Source organism: Eleginops maclovinus, chromosome 18, assembly GCF_036324505.1.
Source record: "Eleginops maclovinus isolate JMC-PN-2008 ecotype Puerto Natales chromosome 18, JC_Emac_rtc_rv5, whole genome shotgun sequence".
NCBI lineage: Eukaryota > Metazoa > Chordata > Actinopteri > Perciformes > Eleginopidae > Eleginops > Eleginops maclovinus.
In genome coordinates, this window is record NC_086366.1 from 13,496,224 (window position 1) to 13,519,493 (window position 23,270).

The 23,270-nt window shown below is 38.8% G+C and overlaps 2 protein-coding genes across 2 annotated transcripts; one reads left to right on the forward strand and one right to left on the reverse strand.

Moving 5' to 3' along the window:
• Positions 1-4,141: 4,141 nt before the first annotated feature.
• Positions 4,142-10,687, forward strand: ap2s1 (adaptor related protein complex 2 subunit sigma 1). The gene is made up of 5 exons (XM_063907250.1): positions 4,142-4,316; positions 5,366-5,515; positions 5,968-6,081; positions 7,941-8,000; positions 9,197-10,687. The coding sequence occupies exons 1-5, from the start codon at positions 4,314-4,316 to the stop codon at positions 9,296-9,298; spliced, it is 429 nt and encodes a 142-aa protein (XP_063763320.1). The 5' UTR covers positions 4,142-4,313; the 3' UTR covers positions 9,299-10,687.
• Positions 10,688-12,254: 1,567 nt separating this feature from the next.
• rab4b (RAB4B, member RAS oncogene family) lies at positions 12,255-22,867 on the reverse strand. Its single transcript, XM_063907213.1, has 8 exons — positions 22,656-22,867; positions 19,504-19,584; positions 18,072-18,186; positions 17,709-17,771; positions 15,583-15,737; positions 15,011-15,106; positions 14,709-14,884; positions 12,255-14,616 (listed from the first exon to the last, which is right to left on the reverse strand). Exons 1-7 carry the CDS (start codon positions 22,669-22,671, stop codon positions 14,769-14,771), a joined length of 642 nt encoding a protein of 213 aa, XP_063763283.1. The 5' UTR covers positions 22,672-22,867; the 3' UTR covers positions 12,255-14,616; positions 14,709-14,768.
• Between the last annotated feature and the right edge of the window lie 403 nt (positions 22,868-23,270).

Here is a 23,270-nt window from a genome sequence, read left to right on the forward strand (position 1 = left end):
TCCTATTCACACACGCACACACACACGCAGAGAGAGAGAGCGAGAGAGAGAGAGAGGGAGAGAGCTAGCGAGCGAGAGCGAGTCTCGCCCAGCAGTTCATGGACACAATTACAACACAGACTCACAATGTTTATCAAGGGATTTTTAGAATTAATTAAACATATTGTCCATAGGAATATTACATTAGCCAAATAACCAGAAAAATGCAGAACAAATAAATATGTTTTCTGCATACCATATGAGTAGTAACTATGCACATTTATTTTAGAGTAAAAAATGGAGGTTCTTTCACATTATTATTTCATTATTATGCTACTTATATTTCTACTCTACTACATCTATTTTACATATTTAGTAAATACTTAATTTGCAGATTTTGGTTATAGATAAAAAATATAAATCGACACACATTAGTATATATATTTTTAGGTTAAGCTACCCATTAGTGTACAAAGTAATTCAAATAAACCCCACCTTTACCAAGTGCAAGAATAAATTGATGAATACTTGAATACACCAATAATTTTTACAAAATAATTTCAAATTAAATGGTGCTTGAAATTGCCATTTTGCACAACAAGTATTTTTACATTTGGTACTTTGTCATTTTAATGCTTATATTTTTTTACTTTGACTTAAGTACAATTTTTAATGCGGGACTTTTACTTCTAACATAGAATTTTACACCGCAGTATTGGTACTTTTACTTAAGTAAATAATCGTACTTCTTCCACCTTCACATATGAGTTATTATTTTAATATTTAGTTCACTTGGTGTATTTATTCAACCTGACCTGTAGATTTAAACGTATTAGTGGACAAATTAATTAACAAAAATGTAATGGCTCCAACCTAACAAACCCACACACAAATATGTTTCTTTAAAGAATGATCAAGCATGTAAATAGACACTTTTAAGGTACTTCAACGTTAGTATTTTCATTATATTACACTATTTCTTTACATTTCCGAAAGCGATATTATACTTTATTAACCATGTCCTCCCTTTGTTGATTGTTTTGTATAATAGCCTAAACTTTTGACAGTTGTATTCACTTTGAACAATTTATAGGCTACATATTATCTTTTTAGATATATCATAACAACAACATAAATGTCATTGTTGCCAGCCATTATATCCACAGGACAATCCATTTTCTTGGTATAGAAATTGAGAATATGCTTATCCATGTACTGCAAAGCATACAACAAAAAAGGAGAGAAGAAGAAAGGAGGTAAATATGGAAGAAAAAAGCAAGCATTTCATTTTCCTTCCACATATGTTCCCACTTTGTCTATGTGGTAAAATCTTATTCTCTATTTTTGTCATAAATGTAATTAATTAACCTTGTTTTGGTCTATTTGGCCTCTTAGCCCCATGTCTCACACATCACTTCCTTTCGCAAATGAACTCGTTGTCCCTGTGTCATACTTTTACACATTATAATGTCATGTGGCTAACCAGTAAAATGTTGTGGATTGCTCACCTAAGGAAAATCTATCATCTCTAAGGTTAGTCCTAATTATTCTGAGTCATCTACTTGGTGAAGGACTTGCTTATCCAACCCCTTCCTTTAATGATTTCAGCCAAGACATAATAAAATATGTAAGTTCCTATGGTAGATTTATTTTTTCTCAGAAAGACACATTTGGAGAAGTGTCTGCCATGTTTTACAAAACAACTGCCTATCCTAAAAGTTCAAACAAATACTTGGTTTTATGCTTTGGAAATCTCCCACATACTGCTTACTAAAACATGCAATAGTATCTGGCATCTTGTATCTTAACTCTGTTGGGTATGAAAAAAAATACTTCTATAAAACTCAATTTGTTGATTGTTAATATGAGACACACATATAACATGTTAGAGTCTTGCCATCTAATTTACAGTCAAAGTGCAAGATGTTGCAACATTCTACTTCTTGGGATGTTGAATAAAAATGAAAAGACATAAGAAACGTATTTGCAAGTTCTATTAATAAAACATAATATGTAAAATGATATTGTATTAAATACACTATGAGTGCTTCGACCGTTTGAAATGTGACCCACAATTAAATACACAGTCAGGCAGGGTTCAAGGTGCACTCGCCCTTCATTTGAAAAAAGTCCACATGCTTCTGTCCAATCACATTAGTCAATGTGTTCCCAGCAGTATTTGCATGACCCAAATAACACACAGTAAGATTATTAGGGGTCAAAGTTAACTTGAATAATCCCTCTCTCCTACCAATGTTTTTCATGGGCTGGGCCCTATCATAAAACATTTGCTCATTCAGCTATTAAATTATGATATGTAAGGCTATTTGTACCATTTAATTCTCTCAAAAGATAACACCATTTGTTGTGCTGTTATTACCCTGGACATACCAACACAGCTGCAAACTTTATATGGAGGAAAAACTCTACATTTGTGCTTTTGTTGATTTTCCCTTTTATTTTATGGATTTTTCCGATAAACTGTCTCTGTATTTGGAGCTGGAATAATTTTGGGTCCCAAGGGCAAGCACATTCCTTCACTCACAGTTGTGCAATCCCTGACAATCACTGTTCCCCCATCCCCCTCTGACTCCCTTGACGCCCAAAACGTTCAGAGAGGCAAGCTGTCCAAGCTGTCTGGGCAATGTTCTGCGGTGAAAGGCTGCCCAAACAGACCAGTAAACAAACTCTGAGCCCTGACTCTGCAGAAAACAACCACCACAAATGATGTAAGCTCAGGAGGGTGGAAATGTATACCAAACCGGTAGAACAACTTTTTCATTGTATTGTTTTTGAAAGTTATTCTGAGGTGTGTCATAAATGTGGTTGCACACACATCTACTAGGCTTGATGTCGGGGCAGGGCCTCCAATACCACCCAGCTTAGCCTGCCCACCACCTCTTCAAAAGCAAGTATGCTCCACTCTTGCAGCTGAAACAGGAAGATGCAAACGAAAAAACAGCTCATTTCCCAAAGCTGTCAAATTGGTAAACATGGTTTGACTGATTTTGCAATTGAAATAAAATGTACATTCCTCTACTAAAGTGTTGAACCAAATATTTTTGATCTTTTCCTAAATAGAACCACAGTAAATATTCTGTTAAAAGTAGCAGTCCTGCACGAAAGCATTATAATCAAAATATAATTACAAAAGGTAAAAGTAATGATTCTACACAATTTCCAATGATTGATCCAATAATGTGTACATCAATTCAATGTTGCATCTGGTGAGGGAGGAGGTTTTTTATTGTACTATTCCCTTTGCTAAGAATATTGTGAATTCCACATAGGAAACAAAAAAGGAATATCTAAACATTTATTAATAATAAATGATCAATTAAATGTTGAATATTGGTCCGAACACATTTCACATTTAACTGGATAGCAATATAATGGCATTACATAATAGTATTGTTGATGGTAAACAATGTACTTTAATTCACGCATTCATAGACCACAAGTCAGGATATTTTTACATATTTATACCATAAATTAGGCAGTTTTGTCATTTGTTTTAAGTAAAACATAGCAATACTGTGAAAATACTTCAACTCAAGGAAAAATTCATGTTAAGATATTTTATTGTTTTTTTCATTACCTGTGTACACTAAAAACAGCATTACAGTACGCATATTTTAGACTAACTGCTTTCTGTAATTGTCGTTTACAGTATGGTAGTGAAACTTTTTTTTGTAGTAGTAGACTATGACACTATAAATGTGTATAATAGAACAATTAAATTTCATAAAAAGGGCTATTAGATAAATCACAGTAAATTTAAAAGACAATTGGAAAGAGCTGTGTACAATTCGATTTAATGTCAGGAAGCAATTGATATTCAAAAACAAAGATAGCAAAGTTGTTAACATTGGAAACGTCAAACATAACGTCGTAAATCTTAAAAGTAATTTGCTGAAACATCTTTTAGAAACATAATTTAAACAACACCTTTTAGTTTCAAGTGTCACCAGTGTGTTTTTTATCCTTATCCCATAATCAATGTGTAGTTATACACCATTTATCTGCTACATACAATAAAGGCAGTGGCCCTTTTCTTCTCATGTGATCCGATGTACGTTTCGACAAGCGACTAAGTGAAATGGACGCTGGGTTTTGTAGTTCCATGCAACGGACCTTTGGCTTTAAATGCGGCGACAAAAACAGCATCCCCCATCATGCAACACCACTTTGCGTTGTTGTGCACTTCCGTTTAGCTCGGAAGATAGCTGGACAAGCGGTCAAATATTTTACTGATGTATATATGTAAAATCGTAGCATAATTGTTTAGATACGTGCTATTCTGTTACACCCTGGACCATATTTAGTAACCGACAATGGTAAGTATCTCATAATTGAAAGCTGTGCTGTTTTCTTTCCAAAATAGCGTATGACTGCTAGCTTGCTAGCATTTGAGAGTATGCTAGATAACCTCTTCATTCAGTCAGGAAAAACGTTAGCTAGTAAGTTAGCTTACCTTAGCAGGCTCAAGGCCGCAGATCTGAAGTCTTACTGTTTTATCTCATAGATCGACTACTGCTTAGCTAAAGTATGTATTCTGCCAATCATTTTTAACTTTGTCTAAGGTTTTCACAATCAAGCTGTCAAAATAAATGGGTGTGGTTTAGCTACTGCTACCTTACGCTTGAAGGAAAAGGTTAACGGTACCGGTATTTAGCTAGCTAACGTTACTTAAACTACATAGAAATACTGCTAAACGTTTAGATATATTGCAAAACAGTTTCGTATCGTTAAACAGTTTGTAAGCCAATAGCCAACAATGTAACATTGGACAGCAATATGTTCACCAAATGTCTTTGGATTCTGTAAAAAAATAAGAGGTGTGTTTTAGATTAACCTCAATGTATTTGTATTTATCTTACTGTTATATAGTGGGGGCAAATGTTTTTCCAATTTAAAATACAAAACATGGTTGCTGCATAAACAGTTAATGAAGTAAGCAACTTTTGTTTTTGCAAGTTGTTATTCTGTTGGATAAGTGCCCAACTAATAATCAGCTACGTTTAAACTTGTACATTTGTCATTTGTCTTGATTAATTATTGTTTTTACTGTAAATATGGCAATTGATCCTGCTTCACCACATCTTTTTTCCTATGCTTCTTCCCTTTTTCCTAACGATAATATTTCAAAATGATGATTAATTTATAATTGTACCTGTTTTACCTTCACACGTACATACATACTTATCTGTATGTATGTATGTACTATGTCATTCATGTGATGTGTTCGAAACAAACTATCAATAGGTGTGCATGATGATTGATCAATTGTCTGTCTAAAATCACTTAGTCTTTGGACTAGTATTTCAGTAGATTGCTTCTGTTCTAACCTCATGTTTCATTTTTATTTTCATGTGTTATCCTACAGATCCGCTTCATCCTCATCCAGAACCGAGCAGGGAAAACACGACTGGCCAAATGGTACATGCAGTTTGATGATGATGAGAAACAGAAGTTGATCGAGGAAGTGCATGCTGTGGTGACGGTCAGGGATGCCAAGCACACCAACTTTGTGGAGGTATGGGATTAATCAGTGTAATTTGAATGCATGCATTTTTTTATGGTTATGGGACATGCCCCAGTATGTGACTTTGTTCAGTTTAACGTGAACTCTTTCTAAATCCTGTCAAGAGCCGCAGTATGTTGACTGTAACCACACTGTTGTAAACATCTCTTTTGTGACTACTTCACAGTTGACTCCTGTGTGTTCCAAATTATAAACCATATCCAATATTTTCAAAATGTTGTAAAGCAATAATAAAAAAAACAACTTTTAAACAATGGGTGGCATTTTAGAGAAAAAATCCTGGTCTGGATCGGTTCTGTTATGCATTTTGTTCCATGGTTATAAAATGTACGGGGTGTGTTTAACTTTAAAGCTGGGAAGCTTGAGTCCCAGCAAAGCTGCTGTTGTTGCCATAATATGACGTACAATGTTGTGAATTGGCTTTATCTGTGTCGTTCTCACAGTTCAGGAACTTCAAGATCATTTACCGGCGTTATGCTGGTCTGTACTTCTGTATTTGTGTGGACGTGACTGATAACAACCTGGCATACCTCGAAGGAATCCACAACTTTGTAGAGGTAACTGACATGCACAACACATGATATATAGACTTAGTAAGTGAACTATGATGATTTACTTATCATGGTCTGATTGTTTACAGGAATGTCTGTTAATGATTTCCTTCAGAACATTTCTCCTCCACACTTGTCTTGCAGCTCATAAATGTCAAACCTGCATAATTGTGGAAAGCATGGACTGCAGTCAAATCAAATTGAGTGCAATGTTACATCTTAATCACTGTGATAGATTGCAAAGAAAGCTTTTTCTTCAACAGAATATGGATTATCAGATTGTTGCATGACCAACAGATGAGTCACAGTTTGACAATTGAGCGTGACGGTATATTTTATTACAAATTCAAGGAATATATTTATTGATTTTGATCACCAGTGTTAGATAAGGCTAGGTCCAGTGACGCCGGAAATAAGCCTTCAGCAATAAAATAACAAATTGATCACTAATTACTGAGTATGAAAGCAACCGCACAGGCCCTGCACAAACACTGAAATAGATTTGACTTTTAAAATTACCCTTAATGAAAAACAACCCTTAATGAAAAACAACAAACGAAATACTACTTTTTGTAAGATGTTTCTTGAAAACAAATAACAGTCATTAAATCAGATTCCATGTTTCTTTTCTATCCAGTATCCTTGTGATAGCGGTTCATTATTTACATTTTATCCTTCCATCCTTTGAATAAGGAGTGTAGTTAGGCCCTCACACATGTTGGGAGAAAACCATTTTTATTAATGTATTATCTTGAATAATTAAATACAATAACGTAGGATGGCATGATGAAGGCCCTGGGCAATATTTCTATCCAGAGTATTTTTATATGGTTTCCTTGGTAAACTGAATCATGACACTAAATATGTGTTGTGTGGTCTTAGTGAAAATATCAGAGCCAAACTCCTATGACAATCTGCTTTTGATGAAAAATGACACTGCCAGTGCTCCGTTCAAAAGCTGTGTGACCTGCACCGGGGACACATCACTTGTATTGATCATTGCGTATGTCATAACGTGTCCTTCAGGTCACTGCAGCCCATCGCTACTTCCCACCATACACTGTACACTGAATGAGTCAGTATTTTTCAAAACCCCATAAAACCAAGAAAGAAATGTCAAACAGAACATTTTCTCTTACAGCTCTGATTGTCTGAGTAAATTGCACAGGTTCTTTTTTGCAAAATATTGGTTCCCCCACCCAGAGAACTAGGATACAACAGAAATGTCCGAAAGATTGTATTCAAGAAATCTATAATATGGAAAAATCTCTCCAAAGAATAAGAATAATCTTGTCCATTTTATAATGGTGCGTATCTGTTTTGAAATAGAACACCACAGTGACCAAATTACAGTATTATGTGGTGCATTTAAACAATCACCTTGTCAGAATAACTATTAACTAAAAAAGTTAGATTCCATTTTATAAAGGATCTACAGTTTGAATTCGGCCAAGACAATCAGTAAACAGCGCTGTGAAGGTCACTGATGTAATGTTTGACTAAAGGAATGTGTGTGAGTGTGTTCTTAAATGCACACTAGTGTTAAATGGCGCTTGCACAAGTTTTAATGAATGTATTTCCAGTCAGTGTACCAATGTTAAGATATGCAGAGATGAACCGCACATAGGCTCACAGCAGCTTCTTGATTTGACATTTACCTCAGCAAACTCTTCAGAACGGTTGACTTGTTCTGCCTTTGAAACTGACTCTATATCACAAAACGACACTATCAAGCGCTGCAATGATAGTTGGTGCAAATCAACTTCTCATGTCTTTCTCATATTAAGATATACTTTCACCATATATCTTTAAGTCTTCCCACAGTATGATTAAACTAAATGTTTATTTTTTGTATTTCCTGTAAGGTGCTGAATGAATATTTCCACAACGTGTGTGAATTGGACCTTGTGTTCAACTTCTACAAGGTAAGGACATCGTAATGCCGTGGCTACACTGGACGCGCAACTGAAGCGCTGCGCATGTTGAGCGCACGTTCTGCGTAATGTATCATTTTACTGGCTACACCGGCAGCGCACATACGGCGCAACGTACAGGCAAAACAAGACTTTCGTTGTCTCCAGTTTTTGGATCCAGCACGACAACAGTCAAACTGCAACACCGAGTTTGTGTTTCATCCATCGATCGTCTGTCGTTATCTTATCTGTAGGCTGAATAATTTGGCTAATGAATTTTGACGACAGCAGATATCTCCATGGCAGCTTGTCTATCAAAGTCTCCGGTGACAGGAAACATTTATTCATTTCCTGTATACCGGTAGTTGAATTAAAAAAAACATACAGACATATGTTATGACCCATTTCTCTATAGAAAGGGTCGTGCACACCCCGCGCAAAAAAATATAAATTTATGACTGGTCTATTTTAGCAAATCTGCTCTCATGTCTGGTCTAGCCACTTTCATTGATTACAATGGAATCTATTGTTGCAACGTGGGCTCCGCTTCAGTTGCACGTCCAGTGTAGCCACGGCGTAAGGTTGAGTTGTGAGATGATTACATTATTTTAAAAAACCCATTCGAAACACTAAAAAGGTCAGGTCGCCAAACGGCAGATAATAAAATTGTTATTCATTACACTGCCATGGAAACTGAAATAGACACTCATTAAAATACATCTCAAAATGTTTTGAATGGGCAGGGGATGGATGTGTATTTTTTTGCGTACAGGGAAATGCTTAGCAACAAGGACCTCTGAACTCCATCCCAACTGCCGCTAGTGATCTTACCAATAACATAAGGTGTCGAAACAACATGCTTACACCAATCAGTCCTTCCTTGCTAGGTGTGTCGACTGATTCATCCCATTATATTAGCCACGTTGATTATCTCTGTATTTAGTCATCCAGCAGTTCTATTCACATTTTGATGACACAAAGGGTGAGTTGAGTAATGAAGACCACAGGTTAGGTGATGACTTGTCGGTGTGTTGGACAGTTTTCCAGGAAACCCAAACCTTCTCATAATATCCCTTTGGTTTCGAGGCCAACAATGTCGTATTTCTATGATTGTTTTTATTTTAGTCGCCTGAATTACTAATTCTAATTTCCTCATCACAATGTGGGGCCTTGTCCACCCTGTAATGCACTTCCTTTTTCCCTTTAAGGTTTACACGGTGGTGGACGAGATGTTCCTGGCAGGAGAGATCAGGGAAACCAGTCAGACCAAGGTGCTCAAGCAGCTCCTCATGCTGCAGTCGCTGGAGTAAAAAACAGAAACCCATTCTCCCTACCTACCCACCTATCTGCTGCCCTGGTACCTAAACCATCCTACTCCTTGTTCCTGTCACTCTGGAAATCCCTTTCCTGTCCCTATGGAGCAGACTTCACTCTTACAAAACTTCAGGACGGCTGTTTTTAGAAATAGAATGCACTATATTGATTACATATGGATAGATGATATGGAAGTTCCAGTAACCTGTTTGTAACAGCGTTCTATATGTTGCAATATTCTGCATTTGTTGTACTTCAAATGAAGCCCCCAAGTTTTAAGAGGCTCTACATTTCAACATGTTAACCTTTCATTATGTTAGCATTTCATATACCGCCTTAGTTACAATCCTCTTTAGCCTCTGTTCACCGCCCCCCTCCTGGCCTTCTCCTCCTTTCTTTATTAACATTGACTTCATTTAATGACACTACTTTAACTAACAAGCACCACATATAAAGAGCCTGAAACAGCCCGGCAGCCATTACTATAAAGACAGACCTTGCTTGTGATGCAGATTTATCCATCTATCTGGTTCACAGTACAAGCAAACCATAACTAGCAAAGCCCTTCAGAGCAATTGAGCCTCAACGGGAAGTTCATAATTGAATGGAATGTACTCAGGATGAGTGTCATTGTGAAGGTTTGTTATGGTAACTTGTGCTGTCATCTCATGGCCAGTGATGAATAACGGTGTACCCTATGTTAGCTCAGATAGCTGCGCTCCAGATGTGGTAATTGTTTTCACTGCATAGAAAAACGATCGTGATAATTTGATGCTACTCGTGGTGCTCGTTGGTCACTTACACACCCAATCAGAAGGAAATATAGACCTTGACGTAGGAAGTGTATTTTACATTAAAGCAGTACTGTGAAGTTTGCTTTGTATGGTGTGTACGTACATTGTCTCTGGCGTATGTTGAATATTATGAAAATTACAAATGCATTCCAGAAAGAGTTGTTCTTGCTCTCTAGATCTGAGGAGTATGTATAAAATCAATAATTCCTTTGCCATTGGTGTAAAACAAATTGGCTTTTAAAATACTCCTCCAAGCCTTATGAACGTTGAGAAGGAAAAAAAAGAAGCTACTTTAATGCATTTCCCTTTGCTGGACTTCAATGTTTGACATTTATTTCATACTCTAATTTTATTATATCCAGTCACGAAGGTGGTTACAAATGTTACTGTGGTTGAACTTTTGTATTTTTTTTTTTTTAATGATTAGGCAATTGTGAAATATGTAATGCTTCCTTTACCCCCCTGTGAGTTTGTTGATGGAAGATGTGTGATTGTTTGTATTACTGTCTCTAGTTCAACTACCCTCATCAATATGTCCCATTATATGTAAATAATAAAAAATAAACAGATGAAGTGATACATGATTATCAACCATTTCTGATTCTAATTAATGATATATCTGGGCAGGGGCGGGGGTCAGTGCGTTGGTGCTCTGATCTTTGTGTCGGGAGCACCTGGCAAGACGCTTCACCCCAAGTTGCTCCTCTGGGCTAAAAGCGTCTAACACGTGACATTTAGGGCGGTGGTGGCTCAGGCCGCAGGGAGTTGGCTAAGGATCCGGAAGGTTATCGGTTCCAGTCCCAGAACGATCAAGTACCACTAGTGTCCCTGCGTATGGCACTGTCAAATTAATGGCTGCCCACTGGTTCAAATGTAGAGAAATCTTGAATGCAATGTAATATATCGCTAGGAATGGTAAGAACAACAATACTTTACTGCATGATATAGAAACATATGTAGTGAAGTTTAGTTTGCATTCTGTTCAGAATATTTACCTTAAAATATGTGTTGGATTACAAAGAACAGCTTTTACATGACTGAAAAAAACTGTAGACTAAAGCTGTAATAGTCAAGGACAGGTACTATTTTAATACACTGCCCGGCCCAAAAAAAAGTTCACAAGCCTGTGGGGGGCAGTGCTATGATCTGGGGTTGCTGCAGTTGGTCTGGTCTAGGTTCAGCAATGTTATGTGCCCAAAGATTGAGGTCAGCTGACTACCTGAATATACTGAAGGACCAGGTTATTCCATCAATGGATTCTTCCCTGATGGCACGGGCATGTTCCAAGATGACAATGCCAGGATCCATCGGGCTCAAATTGTGAAAGAGTGGTTCAGGGAACATGAGACATCATTTTCACACATGGATTGGCCACCACAGAGTCCAGACCTGAACCCGATTGAGAATCTTTGGGATGTGCCGGAGAATACTTTGCGCAGTGGTCCGAATCTCCCGTCATCAATACAAGATTTTTAAAAAATGAATGCAACTCTGGACAGAAATAAATGTTGTGACATTGCAGAAGCTTGTGGAAACGATGCCACAGCAAATGCGTACCGTAATCAAAGCTAAAGGCGGTCCAACAAATATTAGTGTGACCTTTTTTTTGACCGGGCAGGGTATATCTAAATGCTTTAGCACCATCTAGTGGTAAAAGAGCAGCTCTTCCTCAGTAAATTATGCAATTTGGTTATGAGGTCATTCTGACAGCATATCCAGGATCAATAAATCATTCAATATATCCACTTCAGCTACATTAAACCACTCAATCTGCTACTCCATCGACCAGAGAACATAAATCCAGACAATTGGACACAGAGGGCATTTACTCTTCATCTCATGAGTCCTCTGATATCCTACCCTCACCCTGACTGCCTTTGAGAGAAATGACTCTGCTGAAGAATGGAAGATAAAGCAAATCAATCAGGTACATGGACTCTCCTGTTCAATTCAGGCTCTGTGAAGTCAGCTGCCTACAGACCTGCGGTGAAATAAGTTATGGCTCACAGGAGAGCTAAAAAAATAGAAGTGAGAACTATACATATTTAGGATGTGGTGTACTTTAAAGGCCCTTGGGAAACCAACTGATCACTTAAAGAGGAACCTGCAGTTGCTTAGAGACACAGATAGAAAACATCAACATCCAGGAGACAGGGACTGACTGAAAAAACAAGCAGTTTACTGGGAATTGCATATTCATTACAATCAATGAGCAACACTCACCCTTAATGGACAATAGACAAATCTTATTTACAGTATATGTTACTTGAGATGAACAGTAGTATTTTGGGTTGATTATATTACATTAGTTACTAAGCAACAACTGAGTCGGATTGCATTCATCACGATTAAATCAAGACAGGAAGTGACTCTTATCATATGGCTATTTTGAGTGCTTATAAGGAACTGTAAAATACATACAAACATGTGAAAGCCATTTGGCTCAACAGCATTTATAGGACTTAAAAACAGTCAGAGCTGCTGATGGTTGTACAGTTCAGGAAGTGAACATCCTTTCGTTGCTGCCGCCGCCTTCAGCAGGGTGCAATAAACAAATCAAACCTCAGGCAGCAGCCGCGCCTCGTGACAGGAAATCAAATGAAGAATCTCAGTTGTTATTTAGCAAAAAATGATAACATCTACAATTAAAATCTTTATTACAGTATACTGTTCAAGTAAAATAAAATGTACAATTCTAGAGTTGCAGCATATAAACAAAACATGAAAATTCAAAAGTAAAAAGTGCACTTGCAGAAGGAGACAGACTATCCACCAATGCAAATATTTTATGAAAACTAAATAAATCTTTGACCATCTGTTTCTTGATATCCTATACTATCTTATGTTTGCACATGTCTTTTTCCCTTAAGTGTGTCGGCTCACTAGGGCTTAAAACGCATATGGTTTGTCTGGGAGGACATATGCTAGCAGTTGAGGACAAGACGGGAGAAATACGTGTGTTTTGTTCTCCTCTTGGCCAGGTCAGCGGTTCAGACAGAAGCAGTGCCTTTGACTCAACAGAAGGGCGGGATTTTTTTAAGGGATTGACTCGCAACCTCATCCTCCTCCCGCAGCACCACCAAACCATGCTGTCAGTGCTGCAAAGAGGAAACCATGCTTCAGGCGAAACTCCCTGTGTCCCTTTGGGGCAGCACAGGGTCTGTTCTAAGGAGTAAACATATGGGACGGCTCGGGGAAACTCAAAGAGAGTTTGTTTACAAGAACAGATTAGCTTCTCTGCTTGACAAAGAAAAGTGAAAACTACTTGGAGTGTTCCTGATTTGTATCATGGTGCTTGTAACCTTGCATTAAACAGCGCCCAGTCTCTACAAGGGAACTGAGTGGGCAGAGTTGAAGTTTCCCCAAACATGGCACTGAGGCGAAACCAACTGTGGTTTCCTGTGACGTCCCCTGACACAGAATGTGCACCGTGAATCCACCGGAGTTAAAAAGCCCAGCAGTACGAGTCAAAGGCATTGTTAGTTTTGCAAAAAAGGATGACCCTTTCTTAACCTTACATCGGGATAGGACTAGAGACGCTGGGAATTTATCACAGGATAAATCTGCTGCTGCCAGTCTGCAGACTTTGGAAACTTTGGAGTTAAATAAAGAGCAAAACCTCTTTTTTGTGCTTTAAACCTGACCCACAGGCCTGTCTGTGTGGAGTGACGGGATGCTTCCCCTTGACAGTTTACAGACGTAGTGAGTGGGAAAAATAAAACTCCAAATCCACAATATCAAGTATATTACTAAGGCCAACACTCTGTCACAATAGTGCATTTTGATGCGAATCAAAATGTCAAATGACTCAACGTAGCACACATCCCAGAGTGGGTAAGTACATAGGGCTCTAAATCTGGGTATGTATGATTTTACATTTTTTTTATTACCATGTTTGAGCTCAGCTGTTTGAGCTGCAGACACATCCACACAAGATTAATCTGATGCATCTGTTTTTCAATATCTACATGATTTTTTTATTAAAATCTGTGCAGTTAAACTTAATTTTTTTAATAAGAGGATGTGTTTGGACTGTTATTCACTTAGTCACCATCAATCACAGGCTGAAAAGTACAGTTAAATAAAATTATAAAAAGCTAAATCAACAGGTGACTTTACCAATATTAAAACTCTTATCATGAATCATTTCCAGATATGTTGAACAATGACTAGGCGCAAAATAGATCCCCAATAATAATTTAGAAACAATGATGTGCAAATGTATGAAGCATGTCGGTGTTACTAAATCCAGAATGAAAAACACACAGATAAAACAGCGGGGCAGCTCGGACACGCAACCCTCGACTCGTCCTTTTCTGGTAAGTCACAGGGAAACCTGTTTTTTCTTCTTTGTGATCCCAGCGTCTTCACACTGAGGGGTTTCCCTGCCCAGACACAGGGTCACAGCTGGCCCCCCTCAGGTTAGAAGTAGAGAGTCTTACCAGAGGTCAGGGGTCAGGGGTTGCCAGGTGATGCAAGGTGTGTGAAATGCAGAGAGAAGGGTCACACACCAAAAACACCTGGAGAAGAAAGCACACGAAGGTGAGGCAGGTTAGAAGAGAAACAGAGGTGAAGTGTATAATTTAACGTGAGCTGACGACATGCCACTGACCTGTAGGGGCGTCCTGTCTGTGTGGGCCTGTGGGCTGAGGTGAGGGCGGGGCCCCGAGCCCTAGCAATTACACTGCTGTTTAATCGGTGTGGCGGTGCCTCTCGGCTGTCGCAGCTGCCTCAACGAAGCATCTCCATACTGGATCCCTGAACCCATCCTCTCCGGGTCCAACTCGCCTTTGAAGTGAATCATGAGGAGGAGTGTCAGCAACAAAGACATAAAGATGCACAGTAGAACACAGACAGATCAATATGGCTTCATGCCAGCTCAGAGATCTTAGAAGTTATAGATCTGCAGTGTACCTGACTCTATCTTGTTGAGGATGATGCGAGCACACTTCAGGAAACCCTCCTCAACATTCTCCCCCGTCAGAGCGCTGGTCTCCAAGAATATCAGCTCTGAAAAAAGCAAACTGAAATGAACCCGTGGCCATCCAACAAACAATCAAGAAGCAGTTACATGCATGTCGCTCTTAAAAAAAGGAGCATAATGTCAGAGTTAATAGCCAAAATTGTGCTTTGTGAGTTCACAGTGACCTTGATCTTTGACCACTTCATCCAAATCGGGTCTTCCTTGAATCAAATTGGATATTTTGCCAAACTTGAACAACTTCAGTTATCCCGTTCAGTAGAATACGGACAACCCAAAAATATAAACTCTACGACCAAGGCTGTCAGCAGTGTGGAGGCATACAGATAACACACCTTCAAGGTGAAGATAAACAGAAAGAGTATAAAGGACAGAAGGACAAACAAAAAACAAGGATGGCGTGGCACAACTAACGAACAGCAAGCATACAGATGAATAAAGACGAGAGCTAACACAAACAGAAGGACACCTGAAGGTGAGAGAGTGTAGATTAAACAGTGGTTACCATTCTCCTGAGCGAAGCGCGACGCCTCCAGGAAGGTCACCTCTCGGTCTGCATCCAGGTCCTTCTTGTTGCCGCACAGGATAATTACAATGTTGGGGCTTGCAAGGGTCCGTGCGTCTGTCAGCCAGTTGGTCAGGGCATTGTACGTCTCCCGGCTGTAGGACAGGACAGGACAAATGTAACTTTCTACCTCTTTTAAAGATTCAAATTCCTGTACACTTTGATGCTGCAAGAAAAGAATTTCCCAATATCGGATCAATAAAGTATCTATCTATCTATCTATCCACCTATCCATCCAACCCTCCACAAAATTTGTGATTCCGAGTCCCTCACAGTATTCCAGTCCCGCCTAAAAATGTATCTCCTCTCCTCTGTCTACTCATAGCCCCCCCCCCCCCCATAAATCCATGCCCGTTGATCATCTTTATTTGTCCTTATTTGTTTGTACTCCCACCTTCCCAACCCTCCCTTATATTGTAAAGCAACTTTGAGTCTTAGAGAAGAGCAATAAAATGTATATTTTGTATTATTTGTTCAAATTGTTTTCCCTATCAGCATCACCTGAAATGTCCTAATGACAGGAACCCATTTGAACACATGGGCCTTTAAAATACTCTGTGTTATTAATATTGCATTTACATTTATTAAATTGAACTAATAAATAACTTGTTGAATTTTCAAATATGCATTTATTTCTTTGACTTTTCTTGCTCAAATAGTAGGCTCTTACTTTGTAGGTGTGAAAACGTACCAGCAGCAGGATATTTCCTTTCAGTGACAAAATACTATTTAAAGAGCCGCCCAGATTTTGAGTTACAGAAGCTTGATTATACATCACAACGACTTTAAAGAGTCACTCAATGAGACCAACAAATAGTGAAAGATTTATCAGGGCAGCAATATATTTTGAGTAACTAACCAAACAAATCCAACTATTCAATCTTCACTTGGATTATAGTCTGTATTTGTGCTTCCCCTCAGCCAGTACATGTTTGGGTTGAGCAGAGAGACACACTCATTAGCGGAAATGACGAATAAAAACAAAATTTGAAAAAACTATTTAAAGCAATTTGATTTGCAAAGAAACTTGTTGATAAAGATAATGAAAAGTATTCCTTCTAAAAACTGCGTCTGATTTGTTCGCTGCTCGGCTCACTGGATGAGACTAATTATTCCAGAGCCGTCTGTCGGGCAGTGACGACCATCACAAAGCCTTCATGGAAACTTCTTGAGGTTAAAGCAACCGGTCACCATAGAGACCGGCCCCGGGTGTCCATGGTAACATGAGGCCAGTGAGGTCAGTAGAATGATGTCTAACAGCTGCTTTAACAGAGTGACGTCATTCCAAAATCCACACGCAGCAGCGGTCTGATTCACAGGCTCTCTCCCACTTCTTCTCTCTGTCCGTGTCCGTGCTAACCTCCTCCCCTGTGAGACGTGTTAAATGTCTCCATCTCCCACTCACTCCCTTGTTTTCCATCTCCTCCTCCACATGCACTTTTCTCCCTCTGCTCTCCCTATTTTTTTCCTCAGATGACACTGCCGTCAGCCGTTATATTACAGCTGCTGCCGCTCTCCCTCCGTACACACTCTAACCAACACAAACTGTATTACATTCCTGTCTCTTTGCATTACTGCTCTCACTCCATATTGATTTCACAACCCCTCTATCGCTACTCGGAGCTTACGAAATACGCGCCAGTGAGTGGGTCCTGGCATTCTGTTTTCAGTGTGTACGTCTCAGTACATGGTCATTTAATTGCCACATTTCTGGAGGTGGAAGGGACGTGGAAAAGGCTTCATAGACTAAAAACAACAATATCGGCACTCGTAAAAAAAGTGAAAAACCATTTACAGTTAAGCTTCATGGGTCAGTGAATTTAAATTACAAGTCTAGCCAGATCCAATATCAACACCTCAAAATATCATTGCTGTGAATAGCTCAATGTGGTGTTTTCTGTTTTTAAAGTGTCTTTTTAATAATGATTTATATGCACTTGAAGGAACCTATGCTTATGGCTACATCCCACTATATGGGATTTACATAAAACTGTAAATGTTTATTCTGTGACACAAAATTTGTAGTTTAATTAGCTAGAAGGACAGTTAGTATAAAGATGGTTTACCTGGTAATATCATAGACCAGGAGCGCTCCAGCTGCTCCTCTGTAGTAGCTGCGTGTAACCGAACTGTGAAGATAAAACAGAAATCTTGTTTCAAACAATGAATAGATAAGAATTAAGTACTTATCCATCAGCAAGTTAAATTCAGCTGGGGAAGGAGAAGGGAAAGCTGTCTTTTGCTTTTAACTTAATCATCATTCAAGGACATCATTCCTCCCCTGGAGCTGTCAGAGGTTGAGACATCTCCAGATGAAACTGCGGGTAGCTGTTTAAAGTTGGATGTTGCCCAATGACAGCATCTGGGCTCATATAGTGTTTCTAAAAAGTTTGCCAAACCCCTAAGCAGGAAATGTTGCAGACAGTTACCGGAATCGCTCCTGCCCAGCAGTGTCCCAGATCTGCAGTTTGACCGTCTTTCCACCAACGTTGACGACTCTGGAACCGAACTCCACGCCGATGGTGTGGTTCGAATCCTGTTTAACTGAAACAGGAAAGCAGAAAAAAAAGAGTAAAAAAACAAGACAATGTGACATTATAGTACAGCTCAGGGGTTTGTATTGTGCTGTTATGTATTTTTCCTGGCAAAATTATTTAAAAAGAAGCTAATGTGAAGACAACATTTTAACTTTGTGTTCAAAACAATACCTCCGTCTTTAATACATTGCGCTCTGTGCTCGTTTGAAAACCCTAAGCTGTCGTCTTTATATGTTAACATGAGATTAACACTGTCAACCCGCCCTCCCTGTCTCTCTCCGGTGACAGCACGGGGACTTGACGCGTCTTTAATCAAATTAAAACAAGCATGAGTGAAACGAGTCTTAATTATGGGACATGCTTAGCGGTTACTGGCTTGGTTACGTATTTGCTTGTCAACATCTTCACAGTTCTGAAGTTTAAGGTGTTTTTTTTACAGTTGAACATGTACTGCATTCTGACAGCCCAAGAAGTGTAGATTACATTATTAAAGCGATTGTTAATTGGGGTGTTTTATAATAATAATAATAATAATATTTTTTTTATTTTTATAGCACCTTGCATATAAGAATTGCAGTGCTTCACAGTAGACATCTCTTACAGAAAATTGATGTTACAAGGAATACAGATACCAATTAAAAGACATAACAACAAACTTCAAATAGCATAGAATAACCGTATAAAATATACAATTAGATTAAAGTTACAACGATGAAATTACAAAGGAGGATGGTGCAAATAAAAATAATATCAGGTGACGGGTTAAAATGCATCAGCGTGCATTTAGAGAGATTGCAGCAGAGGGCAGGAGTTAACTTCCTAAAAAGCTAAATTGTATAAATAACTTTGGAGTTATTTATTTTAAAGACTTCAACCGAGCACCGATCTTATTATAAGAATAAACTATATAGAAAAAAACAACAAAACATATACATAAATAATAATGCCATCAGAAGTGCATTGAGTACATAGAAAACCTGATAGAAATTGAAGATGTAAGTTTGAATCCAATAACTTGCTTATTGCAGAGTAAAACTGTTACATTACTAATACTGTGACTGTTAGGAGTCTGGAAAAAAAACTATCAAGTAATCCTGTCATTTTGCTTTGCACATGAAGGTCAATGAATACCATTTTCAGGAGCTTTAATGTTCAGCAGTTACCTCACAGCAGAGTGAAAGGGTTAATTGGTCTGTGGCGTGAAACAAACTCATCAAATCCACCACACTTATTGTAACTACGTAAACTTTTGTTTAGCACATTTATGTATTCACTCTAATACAAACCGGACAGGAATAATAAGCTTTAATGACTTAAAACTTACACTTGTTCTCAATGAATTGGTGGAGAAGGCAGGATTTCCCTGTCCCAGCACTGCCAATCACCAGGAACTTGAACAGGAAGTCTGCAACAGAGGAAGAGAAGGCAAAGCTCAATGCAACACCAACGTCAGAGAAACCCGCTGCTCTTCGCACTCCTAATCCTATTCAGTTTCTACCTGCACACGATCTGACAACCCCAAATTAGCCTTCTAATCACAGAGCCTTGCATGTAATCAGTATAACTTGCTCCTTATGATTCTGAACGGGCTGTTTAACCGAGGTGTGTTTGAAGCCTTGAACACTTAATAATACATGTCATTAGAGCAGAGCCAAAGCTTTTAAGTTATTGAACATGGCTTAGGTAAACAGACTTGCACAGGGATTGAATGACCACAGCCAGCTGGCTGTACAGATGTTGTTGTGGAGAGTGGACCCTTGCTCTGGAGAGTACAACCCAACCCATGCATATTATCCAGGGCCCAAATGTCTCGGGCCCCTGACATGCAAAGCTAGCCAGAGTAAAGGCTTTGTGTGTTGTGTGTGCTGTGACCAAAGATAGTGCAGGGGACATTTACATATACCAAGGCTTTGCTACATTTCCAACAAGTTATGAAACAATGTGGCGATTGAGGGAAATTCAAAGTGTGCGTGTTTGTGACTGAACCATAAGTCTGTGTTTGTGAGTAATGCATAGAAAGGTAGTCAAAGTAGGACAGGAAGTCAAAAGGTCAGGTGTATTCCTTAGACTGTGAGAGTGAAATCACAATTTTAAACTACACATTTTCTCCTGACACCCAGCTTAAACTGGGTTTAAAGAAATGCAATTGTGGTTAAATCTTAAGCGCTTTCCTTGCAGGCAAAACTGCTACCCTTGCCAATGATGAGTGACACCTGTTAAGGTTAGCAGCCAGGTAAACATCCTGTAAGTATTCAGCCCAACCCAAGGCCAACAGAAACGGCAGTTTTAAAAACAACAACAGATGAGCAGATGAGATGAGCTTTAGTTCCTGGTAGGCATTCAAATGTGGAATGTTAGTGTGCTTAGAGCGACCTTCATCGGCTGACACAAACCACCACCAGCTCAGTTTATGGTACAGCTTTGTTTAGTAAGGCGGGTGTCTCCTTAAGCAACACAAGCTAGAGGTCATATTCACGGTAGCAGAACTGCAAAAGCAAAGCAAAGAAGCCAAACACTTGCAGCTTTCCTGTGCTACAGCAGTCAACGTTACAAACACTCGTCGTGACAGCAGGACTGACAGAATCAAAAGCTAACAGCTCTGTTTTAAAAGCTTGTTTCAGCTTTTCAGGGTCTTCCCAGACATCACAGATTCCCATGCGAGATCTGCATACAACAATCAAGCTGTCAATATGTCAAAGCAATGGGGAGAGAAGAATGCAGCACTATCCTCTCAGCAGCAGCCTTTCAGGCAATTGCATTCTTTTAACATCAATAATAAATAGCCCCTGAGAGAACAGACTAACACTGTTATCTGCATTCGCTCACACTGTGACAACACTTAACAATCTGCAGGCCCAGATCTATCCGAGGTTTATGTCTGATGATGTGTCCTCTGATTGAAGGACAAAGTGCACAGGGGATTTGAACTTCAAGTGACATGTTTGCCTTATTGCACAAGACAGAAGGAAAGTATGTAAACTGGAAAGACTCAACTTTACAAATAATAATAATACATGATGCGAAAAGTAATATGTAACAAAAGTCAAAATCAACACAAGTCTCTGTTTTTATCCTCCAAATTCAGCAAGGACATGTATCTTATATACCAGGCCATTTACATAAAAATATTACTGATAAAATAACCTATTGAAAACGTATCATTAGTAGCATTAGTTGAAGCTGCATAGACTACAGAAATACGTTATCCAAGTAATCAACAATTGTCCAATAACACCAAACTAATTGTCTAATATCTGTCCTTTCAAAGTAGAATCAGTCTTATTTAAAAATAATAAATGCATTTTAAATATGCCACATTAGAATATTTATATATGTTCTTACGTAAACCACATTGTGTAACTATACAGTTTAAAACTAATAAAAGAGTGCCACAGGAACCAAAGACCAAATAGATTTGAACAATTTAATGAATTCCCTCTTGGTCCATTTACCATTGTACAAAGTGTATTCATATTGCTGTTCGCCAGTTCCACTACAGGCACTTCAGGAGAGGAGACAGCACAGGAGTGAGAGAGAAATCAATAAAAGACTATTACAGCTACAATTACCGCTGCACTTTTAGACAAATACTGCCCACTGGGATAAGGTTTCATCGAGGATTGAAGGAGACAGGGTACCAATAGAAGCAGATGGAGAGTGTGTGTGAGAGTGCAACAAGAGAGGATGATGGTGGGCCATTTCAAAAATAACTGGGTCTACAGTGGCATGCCTATTGTGCTATTGATTCTATCAGGCAAGTGTCATGTTGAATTCATTTATGCAAAAATAATTGATGAGTAATACTGGTGGTCTGTCATAATGTCAATGCTTAGAATCATGTGCTACCTTGTACTACATTCTCTCAGCGTTATCTTGTGTTGTTTAGTCTGAAGTGTCCTAATACAGACGCGCAGTTCCTTGGACTCACGAGGTAAACATACACACCTAAAAGCTGTTGCTCCACAGGTAACTGAGGGATGAACAGCCGCAGTTAACTTCCTCATAGGCCTTGTAGCCAAGAGCTAACTTGCAAAAAAGTACACATCAACTGAGACTTAATACAATAATCTTGCTTCTTCCGCTTGAATTTCTGAGTCTTAAAACACATTTTGTTTGTCGAAATGTATGAAGCTCTGTGCCTGAAGTTTGTCCAACTTTAACCTGTAATTGTATTTCCATTTGTTTTCTCATTACTGTTTGAGGAAGCAATGCCCTCCGTCATCATAGGACAGAAGTGCCAGTTAATATAATACACCTAACGTTAAAGTACACCAGTTTCTTTAAATCAATTGTAAGCAGCCAACGTAACTACCAATATCAAAATACACGATGAGCTGGCAGCCTGCAGCTAACCTAAGCTAACCTTATAGCCAGCTAACTAGCATTGTTGCTAAGAGCCAGTCCCTCTCATCACACCACAGAGCAGTGACGGCTAGCCATCGGGAAAATACAGGCTGTCTCCCCGTACAAACATACCGTATGTCTCAGACATGTTGACCCTCGGTGTATGAAGGACTCAATCTGGTCTTTTTTACTGTTCTCTCGGTGTTGTGACAGCTGTTTGCTCGCTGGGTTCACACCTCTTCAGGGTGTTTATCTACGATGCTAGAGGTTTCCTTCCTAGCTTCTTTTTCTTCGTCCACAACCAAACACAGCAGCTGCGTGCTACGTCATTCGTAGTGTAGTGTTGCCTTCGCTTGTAGTTGGCCATGTAGAAATTCTGATCAGGAAAAAAATACCAACCCGATACAAAGGGGTCAAGTTGGTTTAGGAACAACAAAAATCGAATGACTTGTGGTCTGTGAATGCCTCACATTTAAGGTACATGTCTGAAATCCTGTTAATGCCCTTGTAGATCAAATTGGAAATGTAAAGAAATCGGCTTATTTATGTATAATTCGTTTCATTCACTGTGTTCAAGTTTGTTTACGTCACTATGAAATAAATGTTTAAGATAGCACGAGCCACTGTTTCAATAACACTTAGTTACACAACTGGTAGCCAGCATCAGTATTGCCATTCTAACCACCATTAGTTAAATACAGTGTTTCTCAATGTCTACGAAAGCACTAATTGTCTTTATTCTATATT

Coding starts and splice junctions, on each gene's coding strand:
- rab4b (XM_063907213.1), bottom strand. Junction 15,738..17,708: donor CTGGTCTATGATATTACCAG/GTAAACCATCTT, acceptor CCTGTCCTACAG/CCGGGAGACGTACAATGCCC. Junction 14,885..15,010: donor CCTCAACAAGATAGAGTCAG/GTACACTGCAGA, acceptor TTCACTTCAAAG/GCGAGTTGGACCCGGAGAGG.
- ap2s1 (XM_063907250.1), top strand. Junction 5,516..5,967: donor AGCACACCAACTTTGTGGAG/GTATGGGATTAA, acceptor TCGTTCTCACAG/TTCAGGAACTTCAAGATCAT. Junction 8,001..9,196: donor TTGTGTTCAACTTCTACAAG/GTAAGGACATCG, acceptor TTTCCCTTTAAG/GTTTACACGGTGGTGGACGA.